Here is a 22041-nt window from a genome sequence, read left to right as displayed (position 1 = left end):
CCGAATCCACCCGCTAGTTAGGACTCCCCCAATCACACGATACTATCAACGCTAGGAGGGCAAAGGCTAACACAGGCTTCCTCCGAGACCTGTGAAGCCAACCACCGCTTCTTTTCGAGCTGCTGCTCATGCAATGTCACTGGACAGCCGGACGCGCTCGGAGGAAAGCGCCAACTGCCAGATCTGTTACGTCAGCTAACAGACGCCTGCGCTGACTAGCATCGCGCTGAGTGATGGGGGGAGAAGAGGAGCCATCCCACCCACCCAGAGAGAGCGAGGCCAATTGTGCTCTCTCGGACTCCCGGCTACGGATGGCTGTAGCATCACCAGGGATCGAACTCGCGATCTCCTGATGACAGGGACAACGCTTAGACGGTTGTTCCGCTCGGGAGCCCCTTGTGTGACAATTCTGTGTGATAGACTGTGAAGTGCTGCAGTGGCACAGCTAAGTGAGACATGACAGTTATTGCAAACATTGACCATTTAGCAGATACTCTTATTCAGAACAACTTATACAGGTAGGGCTCTGCTTGTGGTATATTCTATTATCAGCCGACTTTTAAATAGGCATCTACTGAAGTTCAACAACATCAACAACTGAATTAACTTTTATCAGATTGATGGAGAATGTGTTGTGTATGGTTCTAAATAGGAATATTTTTTGGAAATGGTTTTATATAGCTCCAAAAAGGGTTATTTTATTGTTACAAGCTTGTCTTAATAACAATAGCAGAACATTTGTGCTTTCTAGAACAATTTTCAAAAAGGTTCTATATAGAACCATATCGCTGTTGTCGGAACAAAACCTCGTATCTCCATTTTGGTTTTCAGTTTTTGACATAATTTGAAAATGCATGTTGGCTTTTATATTGTGTGTAGATTTCATGAAGGATGGACCAAAATAAATGGCCAAACATCACTTGGAAAAAACTCTGGTTCCATTGACTTACATTGAAAGTAATGTATGTTTTTTCCTTCTCCTGTAAAGTTATCATTTTGAGATACAAGGTTTTGTTCTGACAGCTGTGATATGCAACACATTCTCCATGCATAGGGCCAAATGTAAGTACGAATGAGGGCAGCACAATTTATGCCTTGATGCAGCTGCAATATTCACTCACTATGTGCCTGAATTTAAGGGCCCTGACACACCAGGCCTTCTCACGTACAAATATCTGATCTGAGAGTTTAAACAGCACTGACAAGAACTGACAAGAGCCAACGGTCTCACACTGTTGGCTCTAGTTGGTTCTCTTCAGTTCTGTTTTTGCCAGTAGGGCAAATTAAATTGGTGATGGCATTATAACAATAGCAGAACCCTTATTGGTAGTATTTACAACCATTTTCAAAAAGGTTCTGTATAGAATCATTTACAACACATTCTCCATCAATGTGAAGAACAATTTTACCATGCAAAGAACAATTTAAGCATGAAAATGATTCTAGGAGTGCTCATGATTCCATGTAGAACTGTTGTCTTTACTAAAGAACCCCTGAAGAACCATCAAAAAGTGTGCAATAAAACAAAAGCTTTGGATGCACCTGCAAACCTGCTCACTCTCTTCGAGCACATTAGAACTAATATGTCCTTAAAGATGAACAGATTCTGACTAATTTTGATATTTGAGTATCTGTAATCTGTAGTTAATGAACAGAACTTCAGTTAACTGCAGGAAAGTAAAAACAGGCTCTTTTTGTCCTGATATTTTACAACTAATGGGTCAAACCTAAGGTAGGTAACAGTTATCTAAAGCAAAGTGGTTCCATCACTTTCCTAGACCTTCTTAAGCTTCACTAGTGGAAAGAGAAAATGTAAAATAATGCACAGAACCTAAAATATGACACACACTGCATCATGCAAATGTAATGACAAAACACAGAACTTAAATTAGTGTTGAAAGTTTGAATATTTTCTCTGGGTGTTATAAAGAGAAGTCTTAAACAGTGTCTCTGCAGATCTTGCTAGCTAAAGACTGTTTGGCCACAAAAGAAAGCCTGAATGCTTACAATAAAATCACTTCCTTTTTGTGGTTAATGAGCTGAGAAACAATTTAAAGCACACAGCAGTTTTCAAGTGCAAAAACAGAACAAGAGGACACGTAGTAGAAAAACACAGGCCTAAATATACTGTATGGTGTGCTGCTAAAAGCCTAGAGAGAGAGAGAACAACTGAAATTCTTTAGAAAGTTATTCTCTAAAATATTTGCAAAAGAGTAACATGTAACATGTGCTGCATCACTGCTTAAAACCACTCTTTAACCTACCCTGAGCTTATTTTGTTATTCTGCTGAATGACTGTAGTGTAAAATATCTTTTATTCAATGCAAAATAAACAGCAGGTTTGGTAGATTAGATGTAAAAAAGTAATGTACTGAATCAGATCAAGTGACTGAGCTTTTTTTTCCCCAAAAAAACAGGTTAGTGATATTATCTATGGTTTCATTTTCAGAAATTTTAGTCTACCTTCTTATTTGCTAATTAATAAAAACTGCTTTTGGCTTGTTATATAAAGAAAAGCTCAACATTCTTTCTAGATTCAGGTCTAAATTATTACGCTATACAGAGTTAGTCAAATGTTGACAAGTAGTTTTCACTGGATGCATTTCAGTCAAAGTTGTGATGCAGGTGATTGACCATGTACTAAATGAAGTGAGCGAGCGAGTTTTAGTAGGAGAAATCCAAGAACCACGCCAAGAATTATAATCAAAGATTGAGGCAGGGGTTAAATATGGCGAGACGGACACAGTGCAGGAAAATACATCAACAAACAAATGCACAATTGCGGAAGTCCAATACCTAAAGAACTAATGCATAGTTCTGTACACTGTTAGAAATAAAGGTACTGTACAGGTACATTTCTTGTTCGTCAAGGTAGAAACCATGTAAATATACTCTGAAAGGTACAATGCGGGTTTTAAGGTCCAATTGTGTACCTTAAATAAGTTTTTCCCAGGGGAAAAGACGAGACGGGGTGTGTGGAGTCAATACTTAACTTAGAATAACTTCAGTGTATTATGGTACAGTTATGTTCCTTGACTAAAGGTACTGAGATGTACCCTTAATGGGAATCACCCCAGTGGCAAGAGGGGTACTGCCCCAGTGACAGTTTTGTACCTGTTTCTGATAAGAATTGCATGAAAAACGGCAAAAACAAATCCAAAGATAAACACAACAAGCAACAGGTTAATTGACCTACAGAAAAATGATGGATTTTCTACAATTTTCAAAGATATAACTATTTGTTTTGTCTTAATTAAAAAATAAAAGTGTGCATCTTCAATACGAGTCTCTCACCATTTACCTAAAACAGCTGACTGAAGGAGCCAATTCTTTTGCAAACACGCTTCATCCACTTTCTTTAGAAGCACCTATTTTGTGTCACTTTACAATAAACCTTGACCTCATCATACAAAAATATCCAGCTCTGTGGTTGGAAACTGACCACTGATGAAAATAAATTATGCATAAACAGATGAGCTACAGTCTTTAACTTTATTCCATTAAGGTGAAGTGTTTTTCATTCTAATGTAGTCAAGTTGGATTGACTTTAAAGAGCCTGTCTTGAATGCAGAATTTTTATTTTATTCTTCTACTTTAACACGTTATGAAACGATATGAAAAAATTAAAATGTGCAAATACGCCCCTTTCCACTGGGAACGTGAATTTAGAATATCAGTTGAACCTTACAACCATTGTTGTTCTTTTGCAGGTACATTTCCATAGTTTGTACTTTGATGAACAGAAATGTACCTGCACAGAACCCTTTTTACTGACAGTGTAGTCCATCAGGCAAGATATGTTTTATGTCTGAAGTTCTTCACTTTTAGCACTAGAGCTAACGAGAAATGGAAGTTTATAGCCCACCAATTAGCGTCATGTTTAAGCAAAGCAGTGTTTCTAACCTGCTGATGAACAGTGATGAGTAGCCACAGAGTAGAACAGCTGAGAGGTGCTGCCAAGCCTATTGGTGCTGATACACTGCAGAGTGCCTGTACATGATTGATGGATGTAGATCAAACTCCTCAGGCCCGTGCGGCCCACAGACTCCTCCCTGACGGATGAGTTCTCAGAGGGTGGGACAGCTTGATCAGACAGACGCCACTCCAGTTTAGGAACAGGACGTCCATGAACCTCACAGACACACACAATCCCACCTTCACTGCTGCTGTTACAGTGGAAGAAGAGATCATTCTGGGGAGCATCTAAGAGAGAGAGAGAGAGAGAGAGAGAGAGAGAGAGAGTGAGAAAGAGAGACAGAATGAGAGAGAAAGAGATTGTGAACTTCCCTCAATAATAAATGCACAGGGCCAGATGAAAGTACAAATGAGTGCAGTGCTACATATGCCTTGGTGCAACTGCAACATTCGATCACAATGTGGCTGAATTTAAAGACCTTGATACTCTAGCCTTCTCAATAACTGGTCTGACGAGAACCGACAAGAGCCAACGGACATTGTCTGTGTGTTCAGCACTCTTGGCACTAGTCGGTTCTCATCAACGCTGTTTTTGCTGATAGAGCAAGTTGAATCGGCAAAGGCATTTGGCTGTGAGAGAGCTGAGAACCAGAGTACGAAGAGAGAAATAAGAGAGCAGAGCCGTACATGACTCTCAAGAGGCCCCGTTTTTCAACGTCAGTGCAAGTAGTAACATTTTAGCACTGCAGACGTTCATTTTAACCTTTTTTCCTATTCAACTCTCCAAATTTCTAAACAAGCAGTATTTGAATGGCATATGCCCAATTAGAAAGTCTTTAATATTGTTATTAATAGTAAAGCTTGGACACACAAAAGCTCAGTCATTTCATGTTTTTTTTTAGTCACAAAATTATGAATATAATCAGAATTCATTGATCTGTCAGGCTTAGTTGACACTAGTTCTTCCTCGTTGGGTTGGTGTGTCTGGACACTAACAGGTACTAATGACTGGGCAGTAATGTTGGTGCACCTGGGCCAAACTGGGCTAATTACATTCACTGTAGCTTATCACGCAAACTGTATGTAGCTTCGCCCACTAGCTGCTCACTCTCGAGATACAGGGTTTAAAAGGCACAGTGAAATAATGGGGCCATCAATAAGCTCGAGACAGAAAATGAAAGTTCAGTGATGAAGAGATGTAAACAGCGTTAATGAATGAAGTTTTTCCCACCAAAATGTTCTACACCCAACAAATAGAATTTCTGAAATGATGACACAGGCTATGCATGCATATCACACATATTGTCCTGAGAGTTTAAGCAGTGTCACTTTGAAGGTGTCCTTTCAGCACAGGTTTGAGACTCATTCCTCCATCTAACCTGTCTGCTGTTACTGTTAAAGAAAATCTCCAAACACATCTTTTAAGATCATAAAGCAAATTTACATCTGGTTTTAAAAGGCAGTGGAAAAACGACACAAGACCAGCAGCCACAAGTTGCTCTAATGTCCGTAAATCCAACCCAATACGCAAATGCACTTTCAATATCTTTGGCCACTTTTTGTCCAAACATCCCATGTTTTTTGCAGCTCTTCATTAACATAATATAGCCATGCCTGAAAGCCAAGGAGGGTTCAGACGAGACTGCATTTCTCAATGCCACTGAAGGCTGTGCCATTTTGTAGGATGCTTCAAATTAGGCCAAGAAAGCATCCTTCATTTCAGAAAAATGGCAGGACTCAACTGATGTATCCTTCAAGACCTTCAGTCACTCATAATTCTTCCCAAAACTGTTTGAAAAGTGATGAAAACAGCAGCAAATGGCAAGATGCTTTGTAATGAATGGCAGACCGTATAATGAAATGTAAAATTCAAATGAATGTTTTTAAAGATTTAAACATGTCATGTTGTTTAAGTTAGTAAACCACAATGTGTCGGTCAAGCCTGCTCAGAATGTTGTGAATGTGCCTGAGCGAGTAGTGAGCCTTGTATATCAGTGCTAGCAAGGTCTCTTCTACCTCATCTGCAGATTTCATTTTGAGACATGCCATATTTACGAGGGAGAGAAGAACGCTTTACATTTTTTCTATGTACACAGCCCATAAACTGTGTGGTTATGCCAGTTTCATACTTGTTCTGCGTGTGCCATGAGTCCAATTTGTGTCTCAAACTGCTGCTAAAGGCTCAGAACATCAGGCCCTCAATGCTTCCCTTGTATCAGTTTTGAACAGTTCTGTTTCCTGGCTTTGTCACTAAATCTTGTTCAGTGAATACCCAGTGGAGGCCAGAGGAGCATGAGGCTTCCTATTTTATTCTTGCTTCCTCTAAAATTTCTGCATTACTGTCTCTTGAGGAGTTTCCCTGTCTTACCCAAGATCAGAAACTTCATGCTAATGTCTATTGTGCAAGGCGCTGCTCATGACTAAAGGGTATTCTAAACACTGCCACAGCGTGCTAATCGCTCTTTCATGATGAACTTCCTGTGATTTATCTGATCAAACGTTGAGACTAAAATAAACAATGGCAAACCGAAACTAGAGGCTTGGTGACTTCACTTGTCTAGGCAGCTTATACTCCACTCAGTACTGTGTTGCAAACATTTTCACTTTAACTTTGATAACTTTAATCAAACGTTTGTAGCTAATATTCCTTTCTAAAGGGCACTGATGCCCAAAAGCTAAACAAGCATTAAAATAGTGCACTTATATGTAGAGGTTTTGCTAAAACTAAAGTAATTTTTCAATATGCACACTAAGATGAATATGATGAGATAGGGCTGAGCAATATGACAATAACAATTGTTATCATGAAAAATCATGTCACAATATGCTGACATTGTTTCTAGCACAGTACTTAATACACATATAACAACTTCAAGTGTATTTACAAAGACAGCTTGATTAGTCCTGGTTAAATGGATTTTGTGGAGCACAGTAAGTGAATGTTGAGTATAAAACATTGGATTCATACTTTTTGATCATATGTATTAAATGTGGCTTTACTTTTTCTGCTGCAACTTATCAGATGTCAGAAAAAAATAAATATTGTAACAATGTGAAAACTTCATGACATATCATATTTGTGATATCACATTTTTTGCCATGTTGCCCACCCCTAGGATGAGATGAATTCATCCACCTGTCAATCACCAATCATTCTCTTCCAACTATCATATAAGCAAAATGTGTGTGTGTGTGTATTATGGTACATGTTAACGTACATATTCTGTCAGCTTGACAGAAGCAGAAGACTGAAAAAATCAACATAATGCTGGTGATGCTTCAAAAGATAATCACCACGTTGTGAAAGAGAACTGACAGAGAAATACTACAGTTTTATAGTGAGGTTTTATTCCTTTTTACTTTTAAAACAATGGATTATTTCCCACTGTCTCTGCTGGAGGAAAGTCACATATTATCTAAGGAAAATTCTCAGCATTTTCTGTACAGCTTAAATGTCCTGGTAGTTTAGATGAGCTGAAAAATTACGAAAATATAATACTTCATGGTTTCCCACAAGCATTTGAAGTCTAATGTTGAAATTCCTGTGCATTCCTACTGCACATAACTGCATAAGCAGAGCAACTAAAGCGTTATGGCACTGTACTCACACTGAATGTCCAGCTGTACAGATGAGTTTTGAGCTCCATGTTGGTTCTGAGCTCTACAGTAGTATAAACCACTGTGTGTATCATCAGTCTTGTTGATGGTGAGAGAGGGTCCGGTCTCTATCTGCTCTCCATTCTCTCTGTACCAGGTGTAGTTCACTGCTGGGTTTCCATCACTGCTGCAGTTCAGAGTCACTGAACTGTCCAACATCACTGGACCAGATGGAGACACTAACACGTCCTTAGGAGCATCTGAGGGAGGAGAGAGGACAGAACAGATTAACAGTATGAATCTTGCTACCTCATCCTCCAGGCTAAGCTGTGCCTTTTAGGTCCCAAGTCTTGTCCACTAGAGTTTTGCCATCAAACCACCACTATAAGACATGGCTTTTCTCCTTCTGGCTCCACACCATGTTCTCCTCCAAACTCCTGACTGCCTTCTCCTCTTTACTTCACCTCCTCACTCCATTCCGGGTTCTTCTACTAACTCCACCCTGCTTCTTCTTCTCACTGTGGCCAGCTTCTATCTCTAGTTCACCTTCTCTTCCTAACTCCATACCAGGTTTTCCTCCTAACAACACCCTGACATCTTTTTCTGCCTCCATCTGGCCCCAGCCCAGCTTCTCTTTCTAACTCCAGCCCAGTTTCTCCTTCTAACTTCAGCAGAGCTTCTCCTTCAAAACTCTTGTCCAACCTCTTTTCCTGATTCCACCCAACCTCTTCTCCTAATTTCAGCCTGGCTTCTCCTGGGCCTGTCTTCACCCTCTAACTCCACCCTGACTTCTCCTCCTGACTCCAACCTGGCATTTCCTCATATGTCTGGCCATTATCATAAATATTTAAAAATGTATCTGAAATTGAGTAACTATACACCACCGAAAAGCCAAAAGGAGAGAGTAAGTAGGATGAGGCTTTATTATACACACACACATTTTCTATGTTGCGTATCCTTCTGGGTCCCGAGGGGAGCTGGAGCCGATCCCAGCAGTCACTGGGCAAAAGGCAGGAAACACCCTGGACAGGTCGCCAGTCCATTGCAGGGTAGCCTTAGTATAGTGAATGGAAATTTCATAAACAAAGCAATTGGAGCTTCACCATTGTACTCACACTGAATGTCCAGCTGCACAGATGAGTTTTGAGCTCCATGTTGGTTCTGAGCTCTACAGTAGTATAAACCACTGTGTGTATCATCAGTCTTGTTGATGGTGAGAGAGGGTCCGGTCTCTATCTGCTCTCCATTCTCTCTGTACCAGGTGTAGTTCACTGCTGGGTTTCCATCACTGCTGCAGTTCAGAGTCACTGACCTGCCCAACATCACTGGACCAGATGGAGACACTGACACTGACGTTTTCCTGGGAGCATCTGAGGGAGGAGAGAGGACAGAACAGATTGGTCTCGTATACTGGAGAACCTGCAGTATTGGCCTCCAAAGCTGTTAGAACACTGATTAAAGGTGATATACGTCTCCAGACGGAGACACTGACCCGGATGTGTTCTTAGGAGAATCTGAGAAAGGAAATAGAGAGCTGCATATAGTATATACAAACCTCAGGTCCAAAAAAGTTGGGACAGTTTTATGAAATGAAAATAAAACAAATAGTAATGAGTAGTAAATTCTGGTTAACCGGTATTAAAATTGAAAACACAATACTTAATGAATACATTAACACATATAAAAAACTAGGAGCATGTTTACCAGGAGCATGTTTACTACTGTGTTATATCACCGTTCCTTTTAACAGCACCTAATAATCGTTTGGGAACTGAAGACACCAACTGATGCAGTTTTGAAAATCAAATTTTTTGCCATTCTTCCAGTCCTCAGCTGCGCGACCATACCTACGTACTTACATCATTGTTGTACTTTGTGCTTCATCATAAGCCACGTTTTGGACTGCAACCAGGCCAGTCTAGCACCCGCTCTCTCTGACTATACAGCCATGCTTTTGTAACACATGCAGATTGTGGCTTGGTGTTGTCATGTTGAAATAAACATTGATGTCCTTGAAAAAGACATTGTGTAGAATGTGTGTATATATTTCAGCATTAATAATAATAACAATAATAATAATAATACTTTTGTATGTACAGAGCTCTTTTTTCACAGTGTTTCACAGACAGGTGATAAAGCTCAAAAGAAGAAGAAGAAATTATGAATATTAAATTAAAATAATACAAGATAATGGCATATATCAAATTAAAAATATAAATACCAAACAGAGATTTTTAATTAAATGTTAAATTAAAGAAATATGTTTTCATGTTTCTTAAAAGTGTGCACTGAAAATTTTAAAAGTAGCCAGTGCAGTTCTTGTGATATGATATGATTGTGATATGATCTCTCTTTTTTTGTTTTTGTTAGGATCTGTGCTGCTGCGCTCTGTATGAGCTGTAGAGGCTGCATTGTTCTCTTAAAGAAACCCAGTAAGAAGAGCATTACAGTAATTAACTGTGCTTGTAACAAATGCATGAACACGTTTCTCTGCATTACTCTGAGATAGAAAAGGCTGAAATGTAGTAATATTTCTTAAATGATAAAAAGCTATAAAAACCTACGCACTGACTCTGTTTACATGCAGGACAAAACAAAGCTCAGATTACATACAGGTTTTGTACTTCAGGTTTGGGCAAAAGGGGCAAAAGAACTGAGCTTATAAAGCATCTTTCTCTGAATTTTAGTGCCAAGAATCAGTATTTCAGTGTTTTCTTCATTTGGTTGTAAATGTTGAGGAACGTTGTTCTTAAACTGTTGGATTATGGATGCATTTTTTTGGCAAAGTGTTGAGCCTCAGTCGATCCTTGCTAGGCATTTCCTAGATGCTTCTATTATACTTAAGTGTGGTCACTGTAACTATCTGTTTTCTTCTCAAAAGCCAGCCCTAGTTTAATAACCAAAAGGTGATAACAACTCCAAAAACTTGAGATAATGGACATTTACTAAAAGGGTTGACTCTGATTCCCTCTTTACAGAACTAAGACACTATATAACCTTTAATACTCTCAAAGGACACAGCTGTGTGTTTCCCAGACCTTCTCTCTGCCTTGTCACAGGGTCATAAAACCCCACCAACATTCTTCTCACTGAGACAACTTTTCTGTTGCCACTACAACATCAAACTCAACCTTTTCATCAGAGACTGTGATATGATTTTATCATTCTGCTACCTTGTTAGTTTGTCATTAGACCCATACTTGCCAACGTGCTGGTTAGATAGATTTTTCCATGCTCCATTTATCTTGTTCATTTATACCAATTAATAAACAAGCTAGCAGGTGATTTATCATTTCTGCCTGAAAGATCTCTGACCTCAAATAAACCTTCCCCCTTTATTAGCTATATATGACATCAAACCAAGTTGTGTTTTGGTACAGGAGTAAAATAGGTTAAATAGGTCACATGACTATTATTGCTCTTTAAACAACTCATATTTTACTACACTAAGTAGGATTGCATAACCTATTTTTAATCTTAAATTTCCACTGTTACAGTTTTTTGGAACGTGCTCTTTGCATGAATTTCAGAATGGGTGTATATTAATGAAAAAAATCAACTTTAAGTAAAACATTAAACATCTTGCCTTTGTATTTTTGTTTAACTACAGATCAAAGTGCATTTACAAATCACTGCATTTGATTTTTATTTGCATTTCATATACTGTCCCAATTATTTTGGAATTGATGTTTGTATATTAGGAGGCTGCATCTAAACCCTATTAGGTTGGTCAGTATTGAGGGGATTTGCATTAGATTTTCTGTCTCTGAACTGGACAGTGTGGAGAATCTGAGTACAGATTTGCTGGATGAAGTCTTATGGACACAGTTTAGTCTCACTCACAGCTCTTGAACACAAAACTGAGGTTGTGTCTCCACAAAAATGACAGAGAGAGGCTTTAAGAGTGCGAACACTGACATCATACATAAAGAGCCAAATTACACAGTAATTGCCAATATGGTTGGTGACAAAAAGTTGACCAGTTATTGATTCCACAACAAACTGCAATACATATTGTGACATTTATCAAAATTTGTTTAATGAAGGCAAGCAAACCAAATTAGCAAATATAATATTCCAGCTTTGTACTCACACTGAATGTCCAGCTGCACAGACGCATTTTGAGCTCCATGTTGGTTCTGAGCTCTACAGTAGTATAAACCACTGTGTGTATCATCAGTCTTGTTGATGGTGAGAGAGGGTCCGGTCTCTATCTGCTCTCCATTCTCTCTGTACCAGGTGTAGTTCACTGCTGGGTTTCCATCACTACGGCAGTTCAGAGACACTGAACTGCCAAACATCACTGGACCAGACGAAGACACTGATACAGATGTGTTCCTGGGAGCATCTGAGGGAGGAGAGAGGACAGAACAGATTAACAGGAGACACCACTTCACCTCTCACCACTGTTCTTAGGGGGATCTGAGAGAAGAACAGAATAATGTATTACTAAGATATTAATTCAACTCCATGGAGTTGATCAGATTCAGGACATCACAAACAACTAGAACATGAGACTTTTTCACAAAGCAGAAACTACTGAGTGAAATGTTCGTAACCCAGTCTTACACAGGACTCGTAAAACAAGGGAGCGCTGGGTTGTTTTGGTGTCATTGTTCTCCAGCTGGTAGGTGGCAGTGCAGTTGAATCTGAGTCTATGATGAAGGTGAGTAGTGATGAAGTTCAGCTGAGAGGAGATGAAGCTGGTGTTTTGGTTCTGCTCCTGGCTGCTGTTTGTGGGCAGGGGGCTCCATGATAATGTGGGGGGCTGAGTGGGACACGGAGAAAAAGCAGAGCAGAACAAACTCACAGAGCTGCCCTCCAACACCCTCCGATCCTGCACCTCCATCTGATCTCTGTACAGACTCAATGTGGGTTTGGGGGGGGAGTCTGACACACAGATGAGGAGTGTTAGAGTGTCATATTACAGAAGCACCACAGCTATATTTTAAATATTATTATTATCTCAGAAGGAACAATCACACTGTACATTAATTTCACTGTATCACTCACCACTGACATTTATATAAACAGATGCAGTTGTGTAAGTGTATTTCAGTTTTCCTGCATCTATTCTGAAGTAATATCTCCCACTGTCACCCTTATTGACACTGTTGAAGATGGTGGTGCAGTCCTTCATTCTGAGATCTCCAGTTATTTCCCCTTTAATCTTGTTGTTTTCAGGTGTTGTGGAGTCAAAGACTGTGTGATCTTCCGTAGTGCCATCTTTACGCCACATTCCTTTAGGATCTACCAGGAGGTCTGCATCAAACCTGGCCTCAATTGTAAAAGTGCAGGGTACGAAAATGCAGAGTCCTCTCACAGCTTCTACACTCTCTGGCAGAGTGACGCTGAAGGAATTGATGCACAAAGCAACTGGAACACACACACACACACACACACACACAAACACACACACACACACACACACACAGAACCATATAAAAGCATTAATACACAAACACATCAGGCCAGACTCTGAATACTCAGAACATTTTTATATAAAGCAGAACTGCAACAACCTGAATAAACACTACAGAAAATACACAAATGAGCAAATCACACATTTCATATTAAATAGGTAGAAATATGTCATGAGTTACACACAGCATTCTGTAATAGCACACAAACCTCGAAATAGACAATAAAATGCTGCAATTTTCTCAGCAAACTTCATCTTTCTGATGAGGAAAAATCACCTGCAGAAGAGAGAAACAGGCAAACAAGTATGTTAATTAGTTTAATAAATTGTTTTTCTCAGTTGTTAACATGTTTTCAGTGATAGAATCTCCTCTCTACACCTTATGTGGAAACATTCAGCAAATTTTTTGTCTTCTCCTCGTACCTTTTAGGAGGAAAACAGAGAGTTTGTGAATAGTTAGTTGATGTGATGAATTCACTGTTCTACACAGCAAAAAATGGCATTTAGTAAGTGAAATTATCTGAACTTATCTATTATTTCTCTTGTTGTGATTGTTGTAAGCCTACTAAAAAACTATTAAGCTAAAAGCTTTTTAGCTTTTTAACATTTGTTTGTTTAAAGTAATTTTATCAAGTAAAAGTATCTCACAGTATTGGCAGATTGAAGAAACAAGATAAATATATAAAATTACTTAAAACAAGTAAAGAATGTCTAGAAATGAGTTAAATAGTCTTATAATAAGATTACAATAATTCATGCATGGGAAATATATATATATATATATACATATATATATATATATATACATATATATATATATATATATACCACTAATTTAAGATCATTTAATTTGCCAAAATAATATTGTTTGCAGTGTAACATTTAGATTGAGCAGAGTGTGAAATGAGCTATGACGCTACACTTTGCACTCTGTGTGTTGTGGCCTTAACCATAGTAAAGAAAAATCAGAAAAGAGATCCTCTAAACATATCAGGAGCTTCTACTAGATAACACTGAGATCAGATGAAAAGATTAAGGAAACTTTGGCTTAAGTCTCCAACAGCTCAGATATTTCTTCTGAGAGAAATGTGTCTTTTTTAATAGAGATCTCAATAAAGTCAAACATTGTGCTCAGATTTGCCAACATAATTACATCTTCATTTGCAACTAAACTCTCATCTCTCCTTTTTGTCTAATGCTATTTTCTGAAGCAAATTTAGGAGAATCGCCATAATGTCTCCTGGGTCATAAAAGAGCAACTGTTGAGCAATAAAATGTTCCTCTGGAGCTCTTCAGGTCAAGTCACTTTATTTGGCATTACAACTAGAGCCTGTAAGGAATAAATGTGCCAGTAACATCTGTAACATTGATAAGATTTGCCCATATAAACACATTCAGCATTGAAAGTAACTTAAGTAAGTAAGACAACAACTTAAAACCAGTAAAGCTTGTGATACATAACAATAGAAGTACAACAGCTTTAAAATAAAGAATAAAATAAGCTATCTGTGGAATGAATCAACTAATTAAATTACAATTTATTATTATTAATAGGTGCCATCAAGTCGATTCTGACTCCTGGCGACCATATCCTCTGTTTGGGTCTTTAGGCGTCTGAATGGCTTGTTTGCAATTCTTCTGCTCATCTTGTAGCTGTTCATCCTCTTCTTCTTTCATCTTCAACTCTTCCAAGCATAATGATCTTTCACAATGAATTGGTTCTTTTTGGAATATGTCCAAAAGACATAAAGAAAAATAAAACAGCTTCACTTTGATTATCTGGGCTCTGAGTCACAGGTGAGGCTTGATTTGGTTGAGGATAAATTTGTTTGTTTTCTTTGTTATTTAAGGTAAATAGCAAAAGTCTTCTCTAAAATCTTCACCAACATTAAAGTTCAAAGGCATCAATGTTTTTTCTGTCATGCTTGTTTATTGTCCAACGTTCACATCTAAATGACAGAGAAGATCACAGCCTGGACAATTCCAATCTTTGTTTGTAAAGACAATTTGAAGATCTTTTCAAGCTCCTTCATTGTGCTCTGCTGAGTGCCAACCTGTGTTGTGTTTCTTCACAGCTGCAGCCGTTTGTTGATAATAACTGATCCAAGTAGACAAAAGCTGCCCATCATTTCCACATCTTCTCTATCAATGGAAAAGTGAGCAGGTTCTCCTGTAGTCATATGGTTAGTCATCATTATATTGAGCTGAAATCTGGCTTCAGGTTTTATTCAGGCTTCAGGGTTCCTAACCTTTTCCACAGTGCGACCCTTTTTTAGGGTTAGAAATACTTCATGACCTCCTCTTTGCTAACTCACTGATTGCACTCCTCTAAATAATGTTCTCTGGTTTAAAGAAAGTAGGTATCTTGTAGCAACACTCTCACATCCCCCTCCCTTCCCTCCCCAGGAACCCCTGGTGTAGAGGTTCCTCCTTAGAATGGTAAGATGCTCTTGTATTCCCATTCCTATTCCACTATTTTATGTGGTCGACACAGTTGAAGGCTTTGCTGTAGTAAATGAAACATGTGTTGACTTCCTTCTTGAGCTCCTTGTCTTTTTCAATTATACAGTGTATATCGGCATTGATCTCTCTTGTTTCTCTGCCTTTCCTGAATCCTGCACATCGTGCATATCCATCAGTTGTCTTTTAATGTAAGGCTCCAGTCTGCATTGAATGATCTTGAGCATAATTTTACTGCCTTGTGATGCTCAAGAAATTGTATGATAGTGAGAATCTTTCTTGTCTCCTTTCTTTGGTATTTGGTATATCTGATGGTCATTAAGCTGTTTTCCAGATTTGCTGGCATAATTTGGGCAGCGCTTTGACAGAATCCTCTTCAGAATCTTGTATCTTGTCATTGCAGTGTTATCAGTTCCTGTGGATTTCTTTTCGGGCTATGATCTCAGGACCTGTCTGACTTCATCTTCTAGCACTGAAGGTTCTTCTGCGTAGCCGACATCAACTAAAGTGCCTTGGCATTTCACGTCTTTTTTGTAGAAGTGTTCTGTGTATTCCTTCCATCTTTATTTGATGTTTGTTATAATTTGTCCTTGACCTTGTTTTTCAACATTTGTTCCCATTTTCAGTATCTTTACAAATGTTGTAGTAAATCAGTATCATATCTGTTTTGGCTACCTAGTGGATTTATACTGAAATTAAACTAAAATAATGAAGGTATTTATCCAATGAATTTCATCAGTTACATCAACATATGTGTTGGTTACATAGTCAAATCATTTTAAAAGGGAATTCCACTGATTTTAAGATTTCTACATAATTCACTCATGATAAGATGTAAACAAATCTTTCAGAGTAGTTTGATGTGCAACACAGTATTGTAGAGAAACTTGATTTCTTTGCAGTGGTAGTTATGGGACCCAGGGGTCACAGTGTCTAACACAAATACAGCCATTTCATTTACTGTCCAAAACCAACAGATCACCCACTCATGTAGTATGGACAATGTTTAACAGGGGTAAGTAAGGTAGTTTTACTCTTTGGGGAGTATTTTGCCTCACTATATCCTGCATGTATCTCTCCATTATAAAAGGAATTCTAAAGCCTATTACATTCTAAGTCGTATTCAGAAATGTTGTAGAAAGAAGTGCAAACCCGGCTGAGTTATTTTCAAGTTATAGGAGTGAGAATAGAAGCCTTGACCCACCATCAGTATTTAAAGGTTAATTATATTCAGAAAAATCTGTGGAATTCCTCTTTAAAGTGTTGAGGCTGTTGGACTGTGCTTCCGTCCATGTAAACGTTTTACACCTTTATGTGTTTTAATACAATGTCAACAGTTTAAAGTTTCCCAAATTAAATCTGATTTTACTAGAAGACCAGAATCCTGCTTTACTGTAGCGTCTACCCTGCATTATCACACCATTGTACAGCTTCACAAATGAAATCTTCAAATGAAATCTTTATCAGTGTAATGTACAAAGCTAATTCAGCACCACTGCTACAGTGAGATTAAGAGGAGCTCCAGTGGTTCTTACCTCACAGGGTGGATGAGAAGCTGGTGGAAACACAGCTCTTTGGTACAGAGAGTGTAGAATCTGTAGTTGTTGAGTTCAGACTGTATGAAGTGTCCTGCTGTATCTCTGCTCTCTGTGGTGGGCTGGATTTAACTGTACTGTGTGACAAACACACACACACACACACACACACACACACACACACTTCCACTTCCTCTCACACTCACCAAGCCTGAACGTGCAACACTATCAGCAACTTTTATTCCTCTAGTTCTATTCTTTATTCTCTTAAAGGCCCATATCATGAAAAACTGACTTTCCTTTGCTTTTTTGATAAAAGAGTTTGATACAGTGTATATAAACATTGTCAAAGCTTCAAAATGTAACGTGCGCTCCTCAGTCCATACATGGATTAGTGATATCACAAAAACAACACACATATACTATATATATATATATATATATATATATATATATATATATATATATATATATATATATATTATATATATATATAGGGGTGGGGGGAAAATTCGATTCTAAGATGCATCGAGATGCGGATGTGGACGATTTTGAATCGATTCACAAATATAATAGTTTTCCTGTTCCACCTTAAATGGTGTAGCTTCAGGCACCAGAAAGTGACTGCTGCACCATTTAAGGTGGAACAGGAAAACTATTATATTTGTATATATATATATATATATATATACAAAATATAATATTTTAATATATGTTATATTGGCGGCGAGGTGGTGCAGTGGGTAGCGCTGTCGCCTCACAGCAAGAAGGGCCTGGGTTCGATTCCCGGCTGGGTGACCAGGGTCATTTCTGTTTGGAGTTTGCCTGTTCTCCCCGTGTCTGCGTGGGTTTCCTCCCCCAGTCCAAAGACATGCAGTCAGGCCAATTGGACATGCTGAATTGCCCCTAGGTGAGTGTGTGTGTGGGTGTGACTGTGTATGTCTGTCTGTCTGCCCTGCGATGGACTGGCGACCTGTCCAGGGTGTATCCTGCCTTCCGCCCAATGACAGCTGGGATAGGCTCCAGCACCCCACTGTGACCCAGAAGGATAAGCGGTTTAGATTATGTATGTATGTATGTGTTATATTTGTAACAGGAACATGCAAACAAAAAGCTGGCTCATGCACCATTTAAGGTGGAACTGGAAAATTCGAACAAGAAGCTGGCAAATAATGACTATAACTATAACTATAATTAAATAACTTCAGGTCCATATAATAAGGTGCTAATCCATTATAAATATATACACGGATTAAGGAGTGTAAGGACTATTAAGTGAAATAAGCTTAATATAAAACCAGAGGAAAAACAATCACATCAACAGATTCTCTGTGCTTCACCAACCACACAGCCACATATCTACACGTAAACATCACACAAACAATATGCATCACAAAAACATTAGCGTGGATCGCTGCATTCCCTCCGTTACATAATCCTATCCCACTTTCTGAGAGCAATATTCTTATAGTAGTGGGTCGTTTCCTCACTTTTTTCCACATTGAATCTAATAAAAGCCTTCAGACACTTTAGAGGTCCTCTGTGTCCTAACAATAGTTAGGAACATTATGGCCGCTGATATTGTGCTGAAGTAATTGCAGATAGCAGCGGTTACTAAGCGGTTAGCGGTTGCTAAGTTGTTATTGGAGGGCTGAGGAAGAGCTTGGGAGATTTTGATTGTCCATAAAACAGTGACAGAAAACAATTTCATTATTATGAAAAATGCAGCATAATAAGTGCTCTGTTTCCATTTGGGTAGGTCTGTGACACCGTGGCTGCGGCCCTGAGTAGACTATTATGTCATGTCCCTGATAGCAAGAGGACAGTGGTCCACTGTCGGCCTGCTAATGGCAAAGCTGGCGGTCCACTGGCGGTTTGCTCAGCATTTTCTGGGTGGTCCACGGCCGGTTAAGTGGAGTATTAAACAAATGTCCACTTATCATTACTCATTTCCCACTCACAGTCCAATTTACTGATTTTTCCTTCCTTCATTTCTTTAGTTACACTTTGTAAATTAGATTAGTAAATAATTTTAATGTCCTTTTTAAACACATTAAACACATTTTAAACACAATTAATGTGTTTTTTAAACATTTTTTCATGTTTGCAGAGATGTCAAAAAGGGAGAAAAAGAAAAACTAAGGTAAATGACTGTGATTTGGAGCTGCACTCCATCGCGTTTTCACTGAAAATTCTCTTGTGGCTCCTACAGGAGTGACTGTTTGGTCTCTTTAGTTTTGAGGGTTTAGCACCTCATTTGAAATAAACCTCACTAAACTCAGTCGGCTTTTAGATTAGCATCACCACCATCAACAATAATAATAAACCTTTCTTGATATCTGCTTCTTTGTCATTAGTTTATCAATCTGAGTTTAACTACTCAGGTCATAGATGCTCCGCTAGAAATCAAACGCAGATCTTCGCTATTATTTTAAGGCTCATCTGTCGTTTTTATCAGCTGAAGCTCGAGCTGCAGGAACGAAATGAGTCTGTAAAGAATGAGTCATTAAAACAAGCAGATTAAGCGCTAAAGTGCTGCTAGAAGAAGAAAATAGGCTCTATTGATAAATTCCCTCATTTGGTCATAAAATGCGTCTCACCAGCAATGAACTGAACAGGGTTTGGTTGGAAGCGGTCTGAGACTAGCGGGTTTTTGCCAGACTGGTTAGCTGATGCAGACCTGAATACAAGTGAAATGTTCACACACGTAAAAACGGAGTGAACTAAAGAAGAAAAGTTTGATAGGTCCGCACTAAACAAGGAGAAAGTGCCCTGAGGAACCTCTCCATCTCTGGCAGACTGCGCTGCAACTCATGACGTTTAAGTAGTCTGTGACTGCAATGTAGAGATGAAACGATATTAAAATTTCATATTACGATTATCATGACCAAATTTATCACGATTATCGGTATTATCGCGATATTGTTCAAATGTGTTAAAGTAAAATAATTAAATAAATACTGATACACAAACTGAAACTCGTTTCACCAACTTTTATATTAACACAAATAGAATTGGCAGCAATATGCACTTTTTGTTTGCATAAACATTAAAAAATAAGGTCAATACATTTTTAGTATTACGTTTGTATTACTTACAATACTTGTAATACTCTGTAAACAAAAGAATAGCAAATGTATTATTATTACTGTTATTATTATTATTATTATTGCTGTTATTATTATTATTATTATTACGGTTATTATTATTATTATTATTATTATTAATTACAATAACTAGGGATTTCCCTGCATAGAGAATTAAATCTGGACCAACTCTGAGGTGGGTCTTAATGGAAAATTACTACTTCTAAGACATGCTGCACTCGGGGGGTTTCTGTCCGAACTGCAGCTGCAGCATTATTGTGTCGTTGTGGCGCTGTACCCCTAATCAATACAGTGCACCAGGAAAAACAGCCAAACTCACAGATGAACTGCGTGACCGCGCTGTGAGCTGCAGACAGTGTAGAACTCACACAGCGTGTCTTCACCTGTGGAGCTGCTTCTCTAAAAGCATTTTAAAACTAAAACATAACTTAAAATTAACGAGCATCTGAGCTGCGGCAGAAACACTCCTGAAGTTTAATCTCTGAAACTCTGCTTTTCCCAAAAGCGGCACACAGAGTTTACTCGCGCGAGGTCCCGTCTCAAAGCACACTATCTTCCCTATGTAGTGCACTTCGTGGATCATGAAATAGCAAATCCTTCACCCAAAGAGTGCAGGAAACGTTCGACTAAGTCATCTATAATCAACATTAACAACAGGTTACTAACTCCCTATTTAAAACTCAGCTGCTGATTAATGATGATCGTGTTTGAACAGTAGCGCCCTATGTAGGGGACACTGGCTGTGTTTACATGCAACGATTTTTGCCAATCCGATTGAATACAATCCGATTACAGATTCAGACTGAGGTGTTTATATGCACTCTATTCAACAATCTGATGGAAAATCTTCGTTTATATGCTCACTACAAGTAATCCGATGCAAAATGACGCGCATGCGTGGAGTAGCGCTTAGAGTAAACGTTACCATGACAGCGAACATCACGTGAGGTCCAGACCAGTTTCTGCTCCGCCATGTTGAGCGGTGTAAACTTTCGCCGTGACGCGACGCACATGCGCAGAACATACTTACACGTTCCGATTGGAATGTAATCGGATTCAGGCGTTTACATGGCTATTATTCTTCTATTTAACGGATTATTTAGAAGTTTACCCACCTCGTTTAATCGGATAGAAACTGTATTCCGAATGGCCTCAATCGGATTAGGCTATTCCGATTGAGGTGTTTACATGGACGCATTCTATTCCGACTGAGCTATTAGTCGGATTATTAACAGATTATCAGGCTGCATGTAAACGTGGCTACTGAGTGATTTGAGACTGTGTTATTCTCTTCTCAGAAAGTTAACACCGCAAGCGAGATGAGAAAGGGGAGCTGTGCAGATTGAACAGCGTCTCGTTCCAGAGCTCGTGTGACTGTTAACTCAGAGCTCATTTTGGAGACTCTGCTCCACAGAAATGTGTTAAACGCTTTAGTTTCGATTCACGGCTGATTCATCAATTGTTTTTTTCGTTGCTAAAAGCTTCATTTTATATTATTAACGAACCATAAGCGTAAGTTAAACCACACAGACCACGACATTTCTTCTATTTCGAAGTCCACAGACTTCTCCGTGAAAGTTAACCTCGCATTCTTGCAAGTAGCGGGTGGTGGTCGCGAAGATGACTCGTAAGGTTTGATGTGTTGCCCCCTTTCGCCGCTATTTTCTTTCGGCCTGTTCTGCAGACAGGGTGGTCATCTGCAGACAGGGTGGTCATCTTCAATTAGCTTTCCTTCTGCATCCTTATAAATATCTCAGAATCTCCGAGTTTTTCACACCGCGGTAATCGACCGCGGTTTTACCGATACTTCAAAGTTCAAACGGTACTACTAACTGTCATTAATTTTACCGCGGTTTACCGTGAAACCGGTAACCGTTTCATCTCTACTTTTTATTTTATACATCTTATTTTATTTATACATCTCCGTTAATATTCATATTGGTTATAATATGGAAATGTTTGATTCTCTGATTTTTCATTATTAAGCCCAAGTTAACCTTTTCCC

General features: G+C 38.7%; 1 protein-coding gene across 1 annotated transcript in view; it reads right to left on the bottom strand.

Annotated features, from left to right (window-relative positions):
• The window catches only part of LOC118811183 (sialic acid-binding Ig-like lectin 10), a 49980-nt gene that overhangs the window by 5580 nt on the left and 22359 nt on the right, over positions 1–22041 (bottom strand). Inside the window, exons 7-9 of the mRNA XM_036575348.1 lie at positions 8628–8882; positions 7524–7772; positions 3904–4203 (exon numbers count right to left, since the gene is read on the bottom strand). Of these exons, the coding sequence (XP_036431241.1) occupies positions 3904–4203; positions 7524–7772; positions 8628–8882 (804 nt within the window). The remainder of the gene's footprint in view (positions 1–3903; positions 4204–7523; positions 7773–8627; positions 8883–22041) is intronic.

Source organism: Colossoma macropomum, unplaced genomic scaffold (genome assembly GCF_904425465.1).
Source record: "Colossoma macropomum unplaced genomic scaffold, Colossoma_macropomum, whole genome shotgun sequence".
Classification (NCBI taxonomy): Eukaryota; Metazoa; Chordata; class Actinopteri; order Characiformes; family Serrasalmidae; genus Colossoma; species Colossoma macropomum.
This window is presented reverse-complemented; position numbering and strand designations above follow the sequence as displayed.